Source organism: Polypterus senegalus, chromosome 6 (assembly GCF_016835505.1).
Source record: "Polypterus senegalus isolate Bchr_013 chromosome 6, ASM1683550v1, whole genome shotgun sequence".
Lineage (NCBI taxonomy): Eukaryota > Metazoa > Chordata > Cladistia > Polypteriformes > Polypteridae > Polypterus > Polypterus senegalus.
The window spans coordinates 77858707-77878623 of record NC_053159.1 but is presented as its reverse complement, the minus strand read 5'-3'; the positions used below and the strand labels follow the sequence as shown (position 1 = coordinate 77878623).

The 19917-nt window shown below is 37.3% G+C and overlaps 1 protein-coding gene across 6 annotated transcripts in view; it reads left to right on the top strand.

The window, feature by feature from the left end:
• LOC120531198 (serine/threonine kinase 11 interacting protein) overlaps positions 1-18103 on the top strand; it is a 136995-nt gene extending 118892 nt beyond the window's left edge. For 2 of the 6 annotated variants that reach the window (XM_039756384.1, XM_039756383.1), the window contains exons 24-26: positions 3785-3870; positions 4019-4239; positions 15917-16138. In XM_039756384.1, coding sequence (XP_039612318.1) covers positions 3785-3870; positions 4019-4239; positions 15917-16132 — 523 coding nt within the window. In that variant the 3' untranslated portion in view covers positions 16133-16138. Of the gene's footprint in view, positions 1-3784; positions 3871-4018; positions 4240-11005; positions 12135-15916; positions 16139-16262 lie in introns of those variants that run through there. The other 4 variants (XM_039756387.1, XM_039756388.1, XM_039756389.1 and 1 more) reach the window with 4 other exon arrangements.
• The last annotated feature ends 1814 nt before the right edge of the window (positions 18104-19917 follow it).

Genomic DNA, 19917 nt, shown 5'->3' with positions numbered 1-19917 from the left:
ATTATCCGTCTCTTTGATTTGTCATCAATTTTCCTCCTGCGCCACGTCCAGGAGGTTGGCTACAGTCCCATGGATCTTAAATTTCTGAATAATATGTGCAACTGTAGTCACAGGAACATCAAGCTGCTTCGAGATGGTCTTATAGCCTTTACCTTTGACATGCTTGTCTATAATTTTCTTTCTAATCTCCTGAGACAACTCTTTCCTTCGCTTCCTCTGGTCCATGTTGAGTGTGGTACACACCATGTCACCAAACAACACAGTGACTACCTGGAGCCCTATATATAGGTCCACTGACTGATTACAAGATTGTAGACACCTGTGATGCTAATTAGTGGACACACCTTGGATTAACATGTCCCTTTGGTCACATTATTTTCAGTCTTTTCTAGGGTACCATCATTTTTGTCCAGGCCTGTTTCATGAGTTTATTTTTTTAAATAATTCTGTTGAAGCATGGTTGAAAATCAATGTCTGACTTTCATTGGTTAAATTTCATAGAATTTTTATTTATTATTACTTTTGTCAGATTAAAGTTATTTCTGTGACCATTTTGAGTTTTTCTTTCATTGACTGAAGGGTACCAACAATTTTGTCCACGTGTGTACATATATACATATATACATACAGATAAATATACATATATACACACATACATATATATATATATATATATATATATATATATATATATATATATATATATATATATATATATATATATGTATGTATATATATGTATATATATATATATGTGTGTGTGTGTGTGTGTGTGTGTATATATATGTATATATATATGTATATATATATGTATATATATATGTATATATATATATATATATATATATGTATATATATATGTATATATATATATATGTATATATATATATATATATATATATATATATATATATATATATATATATATATATATATATATATATATATATATATATATGTATATGTATATGTATATATATGTATATATGTATATATATGTATGTGTGTATATATATGTGTATATAGCAAAATCCCCACGTATACCATGTTGTCAGTTCAGCAGTCCAGTTGTAATATGACCAAGCTGTGCAACGTCTAGTTTTGTCCAGGAGGAAAGCAATGTTGCCTCAAATCAATGGCAACCTTTTGTGGGGTGTGTCCCTGATACTTATTAATTGTCATCGCGAAGCAGAGCCTTAGTGGAAATTTGAGGCATTTGAATTGAAATGGGAGATCAGAGGGTATAACGGTGATGCCAGGAATACATTCAGAGTGTGGCGCTCTGCTGTTTTTTTTGTGTTGCTGCCTTCACACAGCTTCCCCGCTGCTTTATAAATGAACGCCATATAAGGCTGTCGTTTCTCCTTGCTTCACGGTTCTATACTGTTTGATTGTTCGTTTATTACGATTCTTATAGCTATTGTGTAGCTATTCGAGACTTACTGTACTGTTCAGGTACCCATTTCCTTTATTTAATCTGTGGCTTGTACGCTATTTTTTGTTCGTTTATCACGATTAGAGATATTTATTGATTCCCTTCTTTAGCTGACTGCCTGCTCATATAAGGAGCTCCGCTGGATTTTCGTGAAGTAGCCTTTACACAGCTTCTCTGCTGTTTTATAAACGAACGACATATAAAGCCATCCTCTTTCCTTGCTTTGCCAAGAAAGCTGCCTTTTTATTTAATCCACTTGTTCTCCGCTGTTTTATTGTTCATTTATTACAACATTTATTTATATAGCACATTTTCATACAAACAGTAGATCAAAGTGCTTTACATAATAAAGAATAGAAAAATAAAAGACACAATAAGAAAACAAAATAAGTCAACATTAATTAACATAGAATAAGAGTAAGGTCCAATGGCCAGGGGGGGACAGAAAAAACAAAAAAAAAACTCCAGACGGCTGGAGAAAAAAATAAATATAATAAAAAAATATATGTTATATATTACGATTATTATAGTTCTCTTTATATATCACGTTGTCAGTTCAGCACTCTGGTTGTAATATGATGAAGCTGCGCGAGGTCACTCTTGAGAATGCAACGTATAGTTGTCCAGGAGAAAAGCAATCTTGCCTGAAATCAATGGCAACCTTTTGTTGGGTCTGTCCCTGAGACTTCTTACTTCTCATCGTGAAGCAGAGCCTTACTGGAAATTGGAGGCATCTAAATTGAAATGGGAGATCAGAGGGTATAACAGGGATGCTAGGAATACATTGAGTGTGTAGAACTCTAGAGACAGCGTGTGTATTAACTTGTGGATTTTTCTATAAGTATTTGGTGGCAGCGTGACAAAGTTGCTTCCGCAAGGCCGCGTTAGCTGCGGAGCTCAGCTCAGAGCAAAATGAGGTGAATGGGAGGGGAATTTGCATAAGCACAGCCCTTCACCAGCAATTTTAACTTAGTTACAAAGTAATCAAAACTCTCGCTTATACCCTGCATCCTCTCATTAAACTTGTATCCCGCATTAGTCGTGCGCATGACAAACGCCAGCGGCAGCCTGTCTATGAACTTAATTTAAACTTTAGGTTTACACGTGCTTTGTTTCCGAAGTAGCTGCAGTCATGAATATGCTTGTATGCGTCACTCGCGCGCTGCTTATTGTTTCGCTGCCATCTCAATTGTATAATGCATGTTTTCTTCAGCGCTTTTTGGAGCTCCTCCTTGTTTTCTACATACTGCGCTCACAGTCAGTTCAAGTGATTACGTGGGAGGTGTGATGTCACACGAAACACCGCCCCCCACGGCCATCGAGCTGAACTCCGTTACAGTATATGGATAAAAATAGGTTCCAGTTATGACCATTACGCGTAGAATTTCAAAATGTAACCTGCCCAACTTTTGTAAGTAAGCTGTAAGGAATGAGCCTGCCAAATTTCAGCTTTCCACCCACATGGGAAGTTGGAGAATTAGTGAGTGAGGGAGGGTTGGCCTTTGCCTTTTATTAGTATAGATTGATTGTTTTTGTTCTGTGACCCTGTATCTTTGTCTTTTATGTTTCTGCTTCTGTGTGCTTGTAAATTTCCCCTTGGAATTAATAAAGTTTATCTAATTTAAACTCAATACAGTGTGCAATCCAACATTTGAATATACTGTAGAATGGCAATAATAGTGGAGAACACTGCACCACGCTTTGGAAAAAAAGGTTAATTAGTCTTTTCATTCGTGCTATCCAAATTTATAAAATAACACAGCTAAGTTGTGTTTTGTTGACAAAATAAATTTTATATATTTTTTTTCCTTAAAAATAAAAACAAGTATTACAGATGATTATCTAATGCTACTCTGTTTTAGTGAAATAATCTCTATCTTTGTAGTGAAAAAGTACTTTAAGTAGATAAAGTACTTTTGTATTTTTATTATTTTAATATATTCCTCTAGGTGTAAAAGTATATGATAATATTGGTACTTACAGTATGCATTTAGCATTTATTTATTTATGCATTATTTAGTGGGTTTGGAAATGTTATGTTGTACATTAGATTTCATCAGTGGAAGAAAACAAGTTATTCTGTGTTTTTATAAACTATTTAAGTGTGTGACCTGTCCTTTATTGTTCTAGCATGAGATAATTAAGCATTTACGATTTGATACAGTTTGGCTCGAAGGTAATAGCAGTTCTTCACACGTGACCTCTCCACGTGTCAGGAGTGCATAGTTCTTACCAGTGAGATTGTAATGCACATTTGAATTGAAATGAATACATTTGAATAAATCATTACATCCGAGATGTTTATGAATTGTAAACTGAATTCTGTTTTTTGTTTTCCCCTCTCCAAAGGCCCATCATATGTGAGAATGCTGATATGGTTTTATCTGAGGACAGTAAGCTTCAGTACTTCTACCTTCTTGCTTACTTATGCCAAGGTATGATAACATTTAGCTAATAAAGATATAGTACACTCTCTACATATTTTCAGATTGAGGTGCTGAGCCTTATTATCATAACAAATCTGCCTTTTACTATAATGTTTATTTTCAAACATTATTTTGAGTAACAGATTTCTTTTTTCAGATGGAATGCCAAATCCAATAACAGTTCTGGCAACCCAAGACTGTCTGCATCTTCTTCATGAGGACCATCAGTGGACCAGCAATCCTCCTCCAGTAAACACCAGTGAATATTCAGCCTCTGAGAAGGTGAAAATTCAAGACACTCAGCAAATAAGCTGTGTTAGTTCAGTTCATCTTTTTCAGTCCAACCCATGCAGAGTGGACATAAATCTTTATGATGAAGTAAGATTTCTTTTCTTTTAAAACTGCTTCATTAGTAATATTTAGTTGTATGTACTGTTAGCCATCAGTGGCACCAATATTGGTTTTGCTGCCACTCAGCGCTTAGGTTATTGATATTTCCTGGCCTTTGAAAGGTGTTGCAGTGAAGGAAATTGGTTTCTGCCATTGGCCAACATGTAAAGGTTTCTTGTTAGAATAATAAGACGTTCCCTTTTTTTCTCATCATTAACTAGGATAATCTGTCCTAATAATCCCTGATATTTTATAATTGGTGGGATAAATATTGAGGTGTGACAGAGGTTGAGAGGAGCAGCCAAATGACTGTATTGTCAAGTTGTGACAACCTGCAGGAGATTAAAGCACTGCTTTTTACTAGAAGGTGAGGTGCAATGTGACCAACTTCAAAGTGAGATAGAAACCAGACACACATCTGTTCCATACATTCACAGCACATTTTATTTGCTTGGAAGGAGGTAATTCTGTACTAAATGTCTAACTTAAGGAGTAAGGTTTGTTTGGAAAAATGAAAGAATACGATGCATGCTGAAAGAACTAGAACCACTGATGGGGTGATTTAACAGAGAAATGATGTAGAGAAATGATGCGGGACGAGAGAGAGGGAGCCAAACAGTTTAGATATTTATAGATAATCAGAATGAGCAAAAAACACATTTTCTGTCAGTCAGTGGATATGAATTCTAGTAGTATAAGAAGATTTGGCCCGTTTTTTAATTGAAGAATTAAGAATGGTATTCCATGCACAATGGGCACAGCACACAAAAACAAGAATGTTACATACTACATCTGTGGCTGAGAAAAGAAAATTCTAGCTGCTTGAGCAGAAGTTGCTTATATGCAAATTTTATTCATTGTTATTATTTATTATTGTTATTATTATTTAATTTCAACACTTGAGGTGCAATTAGTGACATATCTTTTTTGTTTTTCCAGTTGCAGCACAGGCAGGTGAAGTGACTTGCTTGTGGCCACACAGTGGCTGTAGGGGGATGTGAACCCACAACTTCAGCATTTCAAGTCAAAAGTTCAAAGCCTTAACCTCTGTGCAGCCTATTTAAGTGCATGTTAGCAAATCATTTATAAATATAATATAAAAAAGAATTCAACATAAATAAAAACTATAATGTTGAAACATAAACAGAGAAACATAAGAAAGATATATGAGCAAAAATATATAGACATCACCCAAATTCTGCAAAGGGTCATTCTGCAGGCACATAAAAAAACAATTAAGTGTCTTTGGATCCCACAGTGACAAAGTGGTTGCACTGCTGCCTTGCAATAAGGAGGCCAGAGTTTGCATCCCAGGTGCTCTCCATGTGGAATTTGCTTGTTCTCTTTGTGTCCCTGGAGTTTTCTTTGGGTAGTCTGATTTATTCCCACAGTACAAAGACATACAGGGTATGCTATTTGGTGTTGCTAAATTGGCCCTGGTGTGTACTGGAGCCTTTTTCAAGTGATCCCGACTTTCGTCCAGTGATTGCTAGGATAGGCTCCACCTGCCCTGTGACCCTACCCTAGATAAGCGGGCTAGGTTTGCATAGAAGTCCATTTGTAAAGTGCTCTATCACATAAGTTTACTCCAGTGCAGACCATTAAATCCATGTAGCCGTACTTGGCCAGAATGTATGAGAATGTTTTACTGTCATAGATATGGACCTAGCCACCTCTTCATAATTATGTGCATAGCTCTATTCCTGTCTGTTGGCTGGTCATCTTTGATATATCCTCAATCATACATGTGTGCTTGACAGTGGTAAATATATGTGCATTCCTGCCCAGCTGATAGAACGCTGACTTTGTGAAAAGATTGCCAGATGAAAACAACAATATAAAGTTCATGATACAATTTAACATATGCCACATTAATCAACATAGCCATAATCCATGATAATGTATTATTAGATCAAGAATGGGAATGTAGTAACAGGCCAATTTTTCATCATTTCACCATCAGACCCACTTTACTACAGTTCAGGGTGCAGTCAGCGCATCATGCTTTCTTTGAGAAAGAAAATATTTGACTCGGCTGGATGTTTTTTATCAGTTCCATTTATCTGTTTATCCCAGAATCACATCAGTACATATGTAATTATAAATTAAGCTCCCTCTGTTCTACCTTTTGATGGATTAAAATCTTACTGCCCAAAAAATAGTTAATTCCACAGTGTATGGTTAAGATTAGGGTTGTCATGCATGCCTCTTAGTTTTTCTGCATTTATTCAGGACTTTAGAAAGACTGTTATAATTAAAGTACTATACAAAGACAAAAATGAGAACTGCGTCATGATTCTGCAGTACTAGTGTTACTTGAAGTTTAAAAATGTTAGTTTTATTTTCCTAATTAATGTTGTGACCAGCACCTTCTGTGAACAATCCTCCACTGAAGCACATAACATGTAGTGCTATGGAAACTTAACTAAAACCATCTGTAAAGGCACTTTTTAATGTCCTTCAACACACAAACATCCACTACAGGCTGTATTCTAATATGACTGAAATCGCACATCATTTCGTATGATCACATGGTGCAGTGTACTTGCTTGTGACACACAAACTCTTTAAAAAAAAAAAAAATTTTAAAAAGTGTTTTTATGTGATAAAAATTTTTTTGTGCTTAACAGTATTCGGTGATGAGTGCTATATAACAATCACTTATCATTATATTGAAAGGTTGCAGCTTCATTTGAATTTCTCCAAAACTAGAAATATTGTAGATAGACATGGATTATATAGTAATTCAACATCATTATAAAGGAGTGGACTCAAGCAAGGCTGTTTCATGTTGTGTTTTTTTCACATCTCTTTTCTTAAAATAAAATTAGCAAATGATCAGAGAATTTCAAATATTGATGTAATGCTTATGGCTGGACAATTCAGAATAGCAAAGCAGTCTGTTTAATAACGCAACCATTTGCAATTCCATTAGGAGAGGTAAGAATGTGGTGGCTATAACAGAAGACTCACACGGCATTGGGTGTCTCTCACTTTTGAAAAAACTGCTTCCTCACTGAAACATTAATGAAGAAGCAGTGTAGGATGGGGAGGAAGCGTGTTTTCAAAGAATTCAGTGGCTGCTGTTGGGGAGGAGCAGAGTGTATGGCAAGGAGCTTTGAAGCAGTGGGGCACAGTTGCACATGGTGAAGCAGGGACGCTTATGTTGATGATGAGAGGTATTTCAACTGGAAAGTGGAACTAGCCTGCTGAAAACATTTTGGAAATTTCACATTCTACACACAACATTACAGGTACACTCTTTTCACTCTTACAAAAGTTATTTGGCTGCATTAGATAAGTCATTTTTATTTTATTACTTTATGCTTGTAAATTCCAGCTTGGGATTAATTAAGTTTATCTAATTTAATGCTTTTTGTGTTTTTATGTTACAATCTGCAATTTGTATTGCCAGTCAAGTGTGAACAGAGTCTGTGTCAGCATGCAGTTCTTCTCATTGCACCATGTTCTTTGTTGCTTGTATAGACCAGTGAGCTTAGATAATAAATCATTGTAGATGCATGGAAACTCAAGCATTCCTTAAGTTCTCCAAATTAAATACAGGAAAAGGGGCTTTTCTCAGTGGCATTTGCCTGTTTAAAACAATATCCACCACAGATTCCCACTGTGTGTCAACTGTTCCATGTCATGTAACTGCTTTAAATGGCAGTCCTGGCATTGTAGCTTTTTATGACTTCTGTTGAGGCCTCGAAGTCAGTGATACAGTGGAAGGTGATGTCTTTGTTAAAATATTGAGTTTATATCTAATTTGACAGTAGCTGTCATAGAATAATATATCATGATGTACAGTTTTTAAGAAAGTTGAAAAAAAAACAAATAGTTGATTATTTTTAATATAACTTTTGAAGATATTTGACATAAACTAACTTCCTTAAGGTTTTAATTGCAAAATATTTTTAATAATATTATTTAGGATACTGAGACATGTTTTAAGTTGCTTTCAGAATCAAATGTGATGTCCCAGTTTTCAAAAATACTGCAGAATGTTTTAATGTTTTCTACAGGAGAAAAGAGCCAAAAATGTAAAATTTTTCTCAACAAAAAAAAAGATTGTTACATGTAACAGAAACCTGTTAATACCAAAAAGTTAACATAAATACAGCAGAAGATGTATGTGATCCTTTGTGTGATATGCTTTGAGTCGGTCTCCAGTGCACAGCCCGATGTTACAATTGAGACAGCAGAAGCGTGTATCTTTGCACGCTTGTCTTATTTTCTTCTGTTGCTCGCATATGACTGGGTATATTGTCAGTACCTGATCCACACAACTGATGTGTTATTGCAGGCTACTGCAGCACATGGCTTAGTGACATCCACATTTCTCCTGGCACAAACATTGACAATTGCCACATTAGGAACAGTGCATTTGGGCTAACATTGTGCTTGTCCTTGCACTTAATTGCAGCTATTTTTCCATTTTGTCACGCAGCTAACTGTCACACCACTGTGATGCTTTAAATGACCACGTTCACTGGGCATATCATGGCGGTTCGTATAGTGCCATATCATGCATCAGTTTGACTTACCATGTCAATGATTCAGTTTCAAGTCACTGTAAAACTGCCTTTACGGCTTTTCATTTGCCTTTCTGTTTTTCATTTGCAGCTCTGTCCCACTCATGAACATCTAAGTTACTTTAGAGGTACCATAAAGTGGCAGGAAGCATAGAAATACTAGGTTTTCTTTCTTTTTCCAACATGGTGCTGTTCCATCCACTAGATGGTAGAAGAAATCTGTCTTAACACTATTAAGAATATCATTACATGTCACCCCGAGCCTAACTCAGATTGAACTGTAATTGCATAGAATTCCAAGCCCGAGTCACACTCAGGGTTACGGCAAAGAAAAGTTAAGTGTCCTTGCATGTATGTGGCACGTACAATTGGTACAGAATAGTCAGATGGTGCACTATGCCCATTCTGCACCCATGTTACGCATGGCACTTATGTTACAATGGAAAAAGACTGCCTTTCATCAATAATGACATATTTTCCTTAACATTAAGCACTGTCACAAATAACATGTGCAGCCATAAGGTCCTTTGTGCTCACAAATGTATCAGATTAATCTATTTAGATCAATTTGCATATTTTCTGTTGTCTCATTTCAAGTTTCAGTTTTATTATAAGCAAAAAATAAAACGGACATTTCTAAAGATTCAGCATTTTCAGACTGAAGTGCTAAACAAATAATGACCATTTCAATGCACATATTAATTTCATTTAATATCAGTAGTAGTAGGGTGTTGTACCGTGTTAGCCATTATGAATACAACCTGTCTACAGACCCACATTGTATTGAAAAACTCATAAACTTCAAAAGACTTTGTTGAACAGTTTTCTTGTCCAAAGATCTTGACCATACATTGTTCTCCTCTCTTGCTTAATGAATCATAGCCTGAATAGGTCTATTAATTTTTACATCTAAGATGTCTCGCTCTGTCCTGGTGTCAATATAAACACAGGGAACTCCAGTTTCTGTATTACATCTTGCCTGAAGAAGGGCCCTGAGTTGCCTTTCTGGCAACTTGCATATTGTAATCATTTTCCTTGACTTCTCACTACGTATAATATCGGTGAAAGGCATCCCATTCAGGGTTTGCCCCTACTTTTTACCCAGTGATGCAGGGATAGACTCTAGCCTTTAGTGACTCTAATTGAATTAAGTGAGTTTAAACATTGATCTTTTCATTTTCTTATACAGTTAAGTCCATGAGTATTTGGACAGTGACACAATTTCATTAATTTTGGATTTGTATACCACCACAATGGATTTGAAATGCAATAATGCAACCATTATGTCATTGAAATGTTGACTTTTAGCTTTAATTTAAGAGGTTTACCAAAAATATTGTATGAGCCATTTGGGAATGACAGACATACGAGTATTTATATACATTGCCCGTAACCCCCACCCCACATTTTCAGGGGCTCAAAAGTATTTAGACTTTTGACTTGCAAGCTGTTCCACAGCCAGGTGTGAGCAGGTCCCTCATCATTTCATTAACTATTAAGCAAGTAAAAGGTCTGGAGTTGATTCCAAGTGTAGAATTTGCATTTGGAAGCAAACAGGCCATCATTAGACAAAGGAAACCAAACAAACCCATCCAAGAGATAGCAGAAACAGGAGTGGTCAAATCAACCGAACTAGTACATTGTTACAGAGAAGGAATACACTGGTGAACCCAGTAACACCAGAAGGCTTGGACAACCATGGAAGACAACTGTGCCGCATAATCACAGAAATTGTTCCTTGATGAAGACAAAACAATTCACGACATTTAGCCAAACCAAGAACACTTGTCTGTGAGGTAGACCTGTCATCACCAGACTTCATTAAAGTAAAGACAAGGAGCAAACTATTTTTAATCCTCAAAGCAACAACAACAATATTTATTTATATAGCATATTTTCATACAAGTGATGTAGCTCAAAGCAATAGGATATTCTACTGCTACTCTTTGTTCAGTGCCACCCAAATCTTCTACTGCTGTGCTACGTCTCTGTCTGTCTGGTTAGCTATATTATATTGCCTAATACATAACTTTTAATAATACACCATGATCACAGTACTAAAAGCCACCAAATTGCTTCTTAGTTTTAGTTAGTCAAGGGAATCTTAATTATACTTTGATTTGAAAATGCTAATTTTTAGTTTGTTTTTTTCTTCCGTATTACTCAAGCATAACATGAGTTTGCCAAAATTTCCAAAATACATGTGCTGTGCTTTCTAGACTGCCAAGGAGGAGAAAACCTGGTGTTTACAGATGGAGAGCCCTGCGCCCGTCCAGGAACTCGTGGAATGGATCCGAATACAATGGGAAGCCATGTTTGGGGTTAAACTCAGCAGCACACTTCACTGAAAAGGCCACAAAGGAGGTGCCTTCAAAAATGACTACCTGTTTCCCATGGGCTTTCGTTTTTTTTTTACCCATAATACTCTGGTATTTTGCTTTTTTTATTAACATTTTTGCTACCCCAAACAAGACTGTAAGGCATGTAAGTTTTTTAATGTTGTGTGAATGTATACTCTTAAAAAGTATTAAAATCTATTTACTGCGGTGTTTCATTATTAATATTTTTCTACCTCTTTGATTTTGTTCAATAAAGAAGCACAATTAAAAGGGAAACTTTGATATAGATTTGTAAACTGCAAAATTTGCATTTTAAAGAGGCAACATTATACTTTGTTGCACATCTGTATGTGAGCCAAATAAACTAAACTATTTTTTCATTGCAAATCATGTTTGCCCAGAGCAATGCATATTTAAGTGTGATGTTTGCAATTTTATAGTGGTTTTTATGTTTTGGGATTTTTTGGGGGGGGGGGGGGGGGCGGTCTAGCAGTGGGGATCAGTTTATTTGTGTCATTTTTTTATCTTTATTAATATTTCTTCACAGTCCTCTCCGTGACCACCGTGTGTAAATGTCCAAATATGAAAATCAAGCAGTTTAATGTTCTCTTGTCTCCTTTCTTTAGCATATTTTGTGTCATCTGTGTTAGTATTGCATTTCTATATGCCAAATACTGATTTGTGTTCACTGTCAACCACAAAGTAAAAAAAGTGAAATGTCATTTCTGTTCTTGTGTTATATACACTTGAATTGTGCTGTCGTTCTCACCATTTGGCCTCTGTTACAAATCCATCTGTCCATTCATTATAAATTGTTTTGTTATTAATCTGTAGTGTTGCGCTTGTTAAAGGCCAACACTCAAGTCTTTAAAATATGTATGTATTGAATCTGTAAATAAAAAATAAAACATGAATTCCTATTTATTAGTGCTGTTATGTATAGCTATTCAGGGAAACTGGAAAAATAAATTGTATTTTTTATATTTCAATAAATATGTATTGAAGCATGTATCTGTTGTAGGTAATTCATGGATATGTTTCATTAATATTTTTTGGTGCCGTCACACTTCTAGAAATATTGGCCCCTTTTGTTTATACAAGGAACGTGTTTCGTTAGGTTTTGTGTACAATAACATATAATGAGGGTACGTGTAAACCTTAATGTTTGATGCAGCTTACAGCTGGAAAGTTTGCAGATTCTCCCACAGGTTTTTCTTCTGACCATTCCTTCCTATCTCATTTACTAAGTAAAAATAAACTGAACATTTAGAGTAATTAAGGTAATGAGGATTACTATTCCAGCACAAAGTAGTATCAAAGAAAGCAAGTAGTGTAAACAAGGGCTTTGAATCAAACTTTCACATCCTTTACTAAGCCAGCTGGAACAAGCTGTCGCAAAAGCAAAGCAATTTTACACACAGAGCTTAAGCCGACATTCCCCAAAAGAAAGCAAGGATTATGCCAAAAATCACACAAACCTCTTCACTTCTCAAAAGAAATAGGATTGGCTATACAAGTGTACATTTTGTAAACAAAGTACATTTCATTGCTTTTAAAATGAATACACTTTTAAAAGTACATTCTAACCTGAATGTGCTTTTACATATAAAGCAATATCAAGACTTTTTGTTGAATAAGCTCCCTTAGCTGGACAGAAAGCCCTTGTTCTACAATAGATATTAGTATAATAGGTTTGATGGTATTAAAAGTTAAAAACACAGATTTCATTCCAGGAGGTCTATAAATCTGATCCAGGTTTATAATTTTGAATATATGTTTAAGCTATAACCATAGCCATAATTATTAATTGAGAAGCCTAATCACTTACTGGCCCCATCTGGGAATGTACTGGTGCTGGTCTGACTGCTCTAATTAACAACTGTAAGGTTACTTTCCCACTGTCTACATCAGATTTTTCCCATGATGTGATTTTTTTGGATATTAGTTTTGCAGTGCTACCTTTTCAAAATAATTATCAAAGCTTTATCATGTATACTTGAACTTTGTGATTAGTGTTATTAAAAATAGAGAACATTACTATAAAATATTTTCCCCTGTAAAATCAGATTCGGTGTAGAACATTTGAAGTCAACCTGTTAAATAACATAATGGCTTAACATTCTTAAAGCTACTTAGTCTAATTCAGCCTTTTCTAACGCCACTAGACACAAATCAAGAAACGGCCTTGAGCCTTGAACCTGCCACTCGCACACGCCTACACCAACGTTAACACGGAAGGTCTAATTTCGAATTGCCAGTTCACTTACTTGGTACATCTTTGGGGATGTAGATGGAAAACCCATGCAGAAAATTCAAACTTGGAACCATGGTTTTGCAGTGTTGTCCACTGTACCGTTGTGTTGCCCTACTGGTTTATAGTATATAGATTTATTTCAGTATATTCTTGATATTGTCATTGCAGTCAGATTTTCATCTTCTAGGCATAGGGCTCTCAACCTTTGTTCTTGGTGTACACCACCTCCAGGAATTGAAATGTTTCAAACTACTACAAAATTTTCCATCTTTTGGAACATCAAGCAGATGCAGTCAGAACTGAAGCAGCAGCTCCATGAGAGGAAAGCCCCCAATGGAGTCAAACCAGAACAAAAGTTACAACAAAACAACATGAAGGAAGTATGGAACGGGCTAAAAAGTGGGCTGTTAAACATGCAGAGGAAGGGAACAAGAACAGAGCTAATGACCTAAGCCAGTTCTTCAACAGGTTTGATTCATTCTGTCAGTCCAGCTATCCTCCTGCCTCCCCTCTACCATCGCTGCTAGTCTGTGTGTGTAAGCTAAGGAGTTTACAGAATCTCAAATGCCATCTGCACCCTGCATGACCTTTCCCTTCTGTGACATCATGCCTGTGGTCTCCAGCTCGTCTACACTCCCCTGATTGTACATCTCTGCTGATCAAGTGAAAAGAAAGCTGGAAAACTACATAAACAAGGTTCTCCAGGGAGCTGAAAACATGTGTGAGCTGGCTCTATGGGGTCCTTCAGCACCTGTTCTCCCTTTCCCTAAATGTGCAGAAGGTTTCCCAGCTGTGGAAATTACAGTATCTTGTGTGGTCCCAATGCCAAAGAAAGGGCATTAAAATGATCCCAAGTACTTCACGCCAGTTGCTCTTACTTTGTGAGGCTCCTCCTAAAACAGCTACAGCCCCTGGTTCCAGAACATCTGCATCCTCTGTGGTTTGCCTATCAGGCACATGTGGGTGTGTAGAATGCTCTCATCTAAATGCTCCAAAGGGCCTACTCCCACTTGGACAAGAGAACACCACAGTCAAGATAATGCACTTTGACTTTTTTCATTGCTTTTAACACTATTCTGTCAGCCAACTGGGGAAAAGCTCAAGGCCTTTAAACTTGATGTCTCCAAAATATCCTGGATCATGGACTACCTGACCAGCAGACAGCAGTTTGTGAGGTTGAAGGACTGTGTGTCAGAACTGGTAGTGTGTAATGCTGGAGCACCTCAGGGAACTGTCTTGTATCCCTTCTTGCTTACCCTCTTCACAAAGACTTCAGCACAATACCAGTGCTTGCCATCTACATTAATTGTCCTTCCCCCAGCAACATTTCTTAGAATCACATACTGGAGGTCACAAGGGGAAAGTGAATTTAAAACTGAAGCCAGGAAGCTCTTCTCTTAAGTAAAGAATTGTGGGACTCTGGACTACTACTAAGACATGTTGTTCAAGTACAAACCTTCACAAAATTTAAGAAGAATCTGGATGTGATATTGGGACAACTTTGCTGTTAGCTAAACAAATGGGCTTGATAGATTGAATGGTCTCCTAATTGAGACGAGTCACAGCACAGGAAGGTTGTGGAGGTTTTGTGGTGTAGTTTTGTCTTGTGACAATTACCCACAATTGAAAATCAGCAAGACAAAAGAGCTGGTGGTGGAGTTTTGGTGTGCCAAGGAGCCTGAGACCAGTCACCATTCGGGTGGAGGACATGGATGTGGTGGAGAGCTACAAGTACCTGGGGGTTCACATAAACAACAAAACTGGACTGGTCTAACAACACATAGGCTCTATACAAGAAGGGCCAGAGCAGACTGCATTTGCTAAAGAGACTCCAATCTTTTGATGTGTGCAGCAAGCTGCTGGAAATGTTCTATCAGTCCATAACATCCTGTGTGGTGATCTGCTCTGCACTCTCCTGGGAAAGCAACTTGAGCTCAGAAGAAGCGCAATGCCTGAACAATCCTATCGGGAAAGTATGCTCCATCACAGATCAAACCCGGGACACACTGGAAGCTGTTGTGGAAGAGAGGACGGTGGCAAAATTGAAAGCCATCATGAAGAATCCTCGCTTGGAGCACTTTTAGTCACAAACTCATTTCACCACGGTGTCCTAAGAAGCAGCTCTGGGGTCTTTTCTGCCCACTACTATAAGGCAATTCACTTCTTCCTCCTGATGTGTTAGTTAAGCTCATTTTGAAATATCTATCCATCTCTCATTTTGAAATATCTATCTATATATCTATCATATTATCTGTCCTGTGAGTCTGTATCCTTGTTTTTCATGTTTCTGCTGCTGTATACATTTGAATTTCCCCATGCAATTAATAAGGTTTATCTAATGTAATGTAATCTAAAACTGTAAATAAGTTGATTGTCAAAGTTTGAATTCATATCAGACAACCTTTTCCAAGTGAGTTTCCTTTGTCACACGAGTGCTCTTCAGGAGCAACTTAAGGGCTTGGACAATTACATTACTCCCCCGGACCACACGGGGGTGCTAAGAAATAATGATTTCTCCCCTACTTTCTCCTCTGCAGAAAGAAAGATTGATGTGCCTCCAACCATGGCGTCACTTCCGGGGTCACTCCACCTGGACCCGCCTCTTCCTCCCAGAAACCATCAGACACGGAAACATAGCCATCTTGGACAGACTAGGTGAGAATAACAAGAAGTCTCAACAGTTTGTGCTTATGCTGTACATGTTTTTTTGGTTTTTTTTTTGGTGCCGTTCAATATACGGGTTTTGCTTTTGAGGGGCCCCCAAACCTTTTATGATTGCCTTGTTTTTATACTTTATTTAATTACTTCTTTCTACCTTCATTGTGTTGCCTGGTTTTCCTCACAATTTTTTTTCTGTATTCCCATATGTACTGCATACCACAGGTTGAGAACCGCTGATCAAGAACACATCTTGTAAAGTGAGGTGTCTCCTGAACTTAAGACTTAAACTGTTGTGTAGTATAAGTCTTCCCTTTACTGAGATGTGACAAAATGAGAGCATCTTAGCAGGATTCAAAATTTCAAATAATTTGTCAACAATGTACAATGGGCTTAGTAGCTTATAGTTATAATAATCTACCTAATCACTTGTTTGTGTAATGGACTGATTTGCAATTTACCATTTTGTACTCTTCATGGGATATAGTGGTTGGAAATTGCGTTTCATATGTAATTTCTATTTAGTAAATGTTGTCCATTTCCAGTCCCAGTTTGCTTTTTACATTGCAATCCTAGTTGCACTCTGTGATCTATAATCTCCCAATAGTTTATTTTTCTTTAATATTTTAGCTGTTGTCACTTTCTGAAGACAGTCTAAGTTTTACCAGCCCTGACAATTTCAGGCATCTCATTTCCCTTTTTGCCAATCTCAAGAGTATTAATTTAGCACATTTTAAATGAAAAAATGGTCTCTCAGAGGATTCAGTGTTGTTCTCACTGCTGCAGACAGTACGTGTGTATCATCCAAGAAGACCACTGCAGGTCAAAGTCGTGACCGTTGCTGTCCGCTAGGCCTTTTGTTCCTCATGGCTGTTGCAGAAATACCACAGGGGCCACTCTAATTTTAAATAGCAAAGCATCTCCCTCTCCTTTTGCAAAAATCAAACACTCCTGCTGGACATTCTGTAGCAAACTGTCTTCTCAAAGGACCACAAGTCAACGTCTTGCTTCCTCTATGTGAATGTTTAAGAATAGCTGGTCAGAGTTACACCAAGTATACTAAAGACCACTTAGATGTCTAATTCAAATGTTGAGTTGAGTTGTCAAAGTAGTTTGTCCCTCCTCCTTACAGGTCAAGGGGTCAGAGTTCAGGTCCAAAGTGGGTGGAGTCTGCACAAACACCTGATATCTATATGGCTTTCCTCGCTCCTCCCAAAGATCTGAGTGTTAGGTTGATCTTTTCTAAACTGTCAAAAAAATGAAAAAATCGCAGCTGCCTTTTGCTGGTTATTGGAATCTTAACCTTTATCGGGTATAGCACTTGAGTGGGTTACAGAGTTTATGGGCGATTCTAAATTGTCTAGTTTAGGGTTGGTTCCTGCCTTGCACCTAATACCACTGGGATAGGCTTGGGCCAACACTATCCTGAATTGGATTAGTCAGGTTTAACATTTATAGCTTTGCCTTATTAAAAATAGTGACATAATTCTTGATTAATGAGGAACATAATAATCCTGCTGCAGTGGGTTGGCACCCTGCCCAGGGTTTGTTTCCTGCCTTGCGCCCTTTGTTGGCTGGGATTGGCTCCAGCAGACCACCGTGACCCTGTCGTTAGGGTATAGCGGGTTGGATAATGGATGGATGAATGGATAATAATCCTGAACATGTCAATGTCTACCTGCTCATGTTATTTTTCAGGTTCCTGTTTAAAAAGGATTTACAGTAAAGTAAAAATAGGCCAGACAATGAAACCTAGGCAAGAAAAACAGGCTCTGTAATGATCCAGAATAGCCCCCCAACCTCTCTAATAGAAATGTTTTTGTCTAATTTGGGGTTTAGTTAATGTGTAGTTAGAAACCAGTCTCAGTTTCTTTATATTCTGCAGAAGTGCTTGCTCTCTGGGTGTCTGTCAGCTTTTTACTCTACTGAACCAGAAAATATGTTCTTTGATGAACGGGCTGATACAGCTTTGCATGTTTGGACACTTATCTAGGTGGTGATTCTTTACACGACATGATAACAGATGAACTGTTTACCTTCACTCAAGTTCAGATGTCTGACTTTTGGCCTTCTGTTTGTTGCTTGCTTGTCAATGTTGGAGTCCTCATCTCCAGCTCTGCCTTGCGTTCCTCTTAGATGAGCATCAGGTCACGGCATCTTGGCTCCATGTTTGTTATCAAGACTTGTATAACCTGACTGATGGCTGATCTCTTCTGTGGGGAATCAGAAATAACATTTTTTTTGGCACCGCAATATCAATATGAAATAGCTGTCTTGCAGAAACTCTGGAATTGACACAGAACAGTGGGGATGATAAGTAATGCAGACCTGTAGTTTGTTTGATTAGTAAATTTAACAGAGAACAAAAAAAAAAAAAAATAGGAAAACATGAAAAAGTCTGGACAAATTTTAATCTATAAAATATTGATTCTATAATAAGAGTTAAAGAATTCATGTTTTCCTTCAGCCTTAAAGCAGTTAGCGTAGTTAATTTTGCATAACATAAAGCATCTGTAAAAATTTAACTGTGACATTATGAAATCCAGAATTCTTGGAATGGGCCCATTTTACGAACATTGCCACGATTGTTGCTTGTTAGTTCCAACAGCACTGTCTTGTACAGTAAATAAATGCTGGTGTCCAATTTTTCATGGTATTGTGTAATATTGTGCAATCGTATGGTGTAACTGCAAATAAAAAGCTGATGTGGTCTGTTGATTGTTTAATAATTTCATAAAATGTACGAAAATGATTACTGCTAGGCAGGTCTGTGAAATCTTTTATCAGCGCAAAACATGCCAACCGATGATTTATCAGCATCCTCTCCTACCGCAGTGTGTACATGAGCACAAAAATGAGGCACGTCCTGTTAGAGGTAGTCAATAAACCTGCTTTGACATTGTGATCAGCACAGGTTCCTCCTGAGAGTCTCTAAACCTCAAATGAACTCCTGTGAAGCCAAATGTATAAACCAATGCCGGGATTAAATAAATTAATAATTCAAGGGAATGAAATAACATAACAAAAGAAAAGAAAAAATAGCTAACTGGCCATTAATCTAATCTAATCTAACCTAACTAATACAGCAGCCAGGGTACTTACCAAACCTTTACACCAACATTCTTCGAGTAAACCTCCTTTATTCCCCCTCCTCACTAGTTTATCTAGTTTCTTGCCAGCTCTGAGGCTAAGGATCTGTGCTGATATCCAGAAGGTTGCCGGTTCGAATCCCAGTCACTGCCAAAAGAGTTCCTACTCTGCTGGGCCTTTGAGCAAGACCTTTAACCTATACTTGCTCCAGGGGAGCTGTACAATGGCTGACCTTGCGCTCTGACTCCAAGGGGTATGCGAAAACTAACAAATTCCTAATACAAGAAATTGTATAAGGTGAAATAAAGAACAAAAAAAAATTCAGGACGGCTACAGGGTTAACTCTCTTTAGTGGCCCCAAATGCTCTCAACTACTAAGAACAGGCCTGCCAACTACCCAGGCTACCTGCCCAAAATAAAAGGTGCAAATAGTGAGGTTCCCTGCTGACACTTTTTAACTTCATGGATTCCTCTTTTGACCCAATGCCCTTGCATTGTTTGGACATTCTCAGGTGTGCCTACTCCAAGGGTGCCTAACCTTTTCCAGAAGGGTGGTCTGCTTTAATCCACAACCTGCCGAATGTGCTCTACCATTCAATGATCACTGAATGAATACAGGCCTGTGCATTGTTATATTAACAGTTCTCAAAAATGGTTTTCCTTCTATTAAAAGAAAAGCTAAAATGAATAGTACTTAGTTAATGTACTCACTGACACTGACAGCTTTTCATACGCACTATTGTAACTGCTGGTTGTGCATCTCAAGTACGCCTACTCGTGAAACCACACT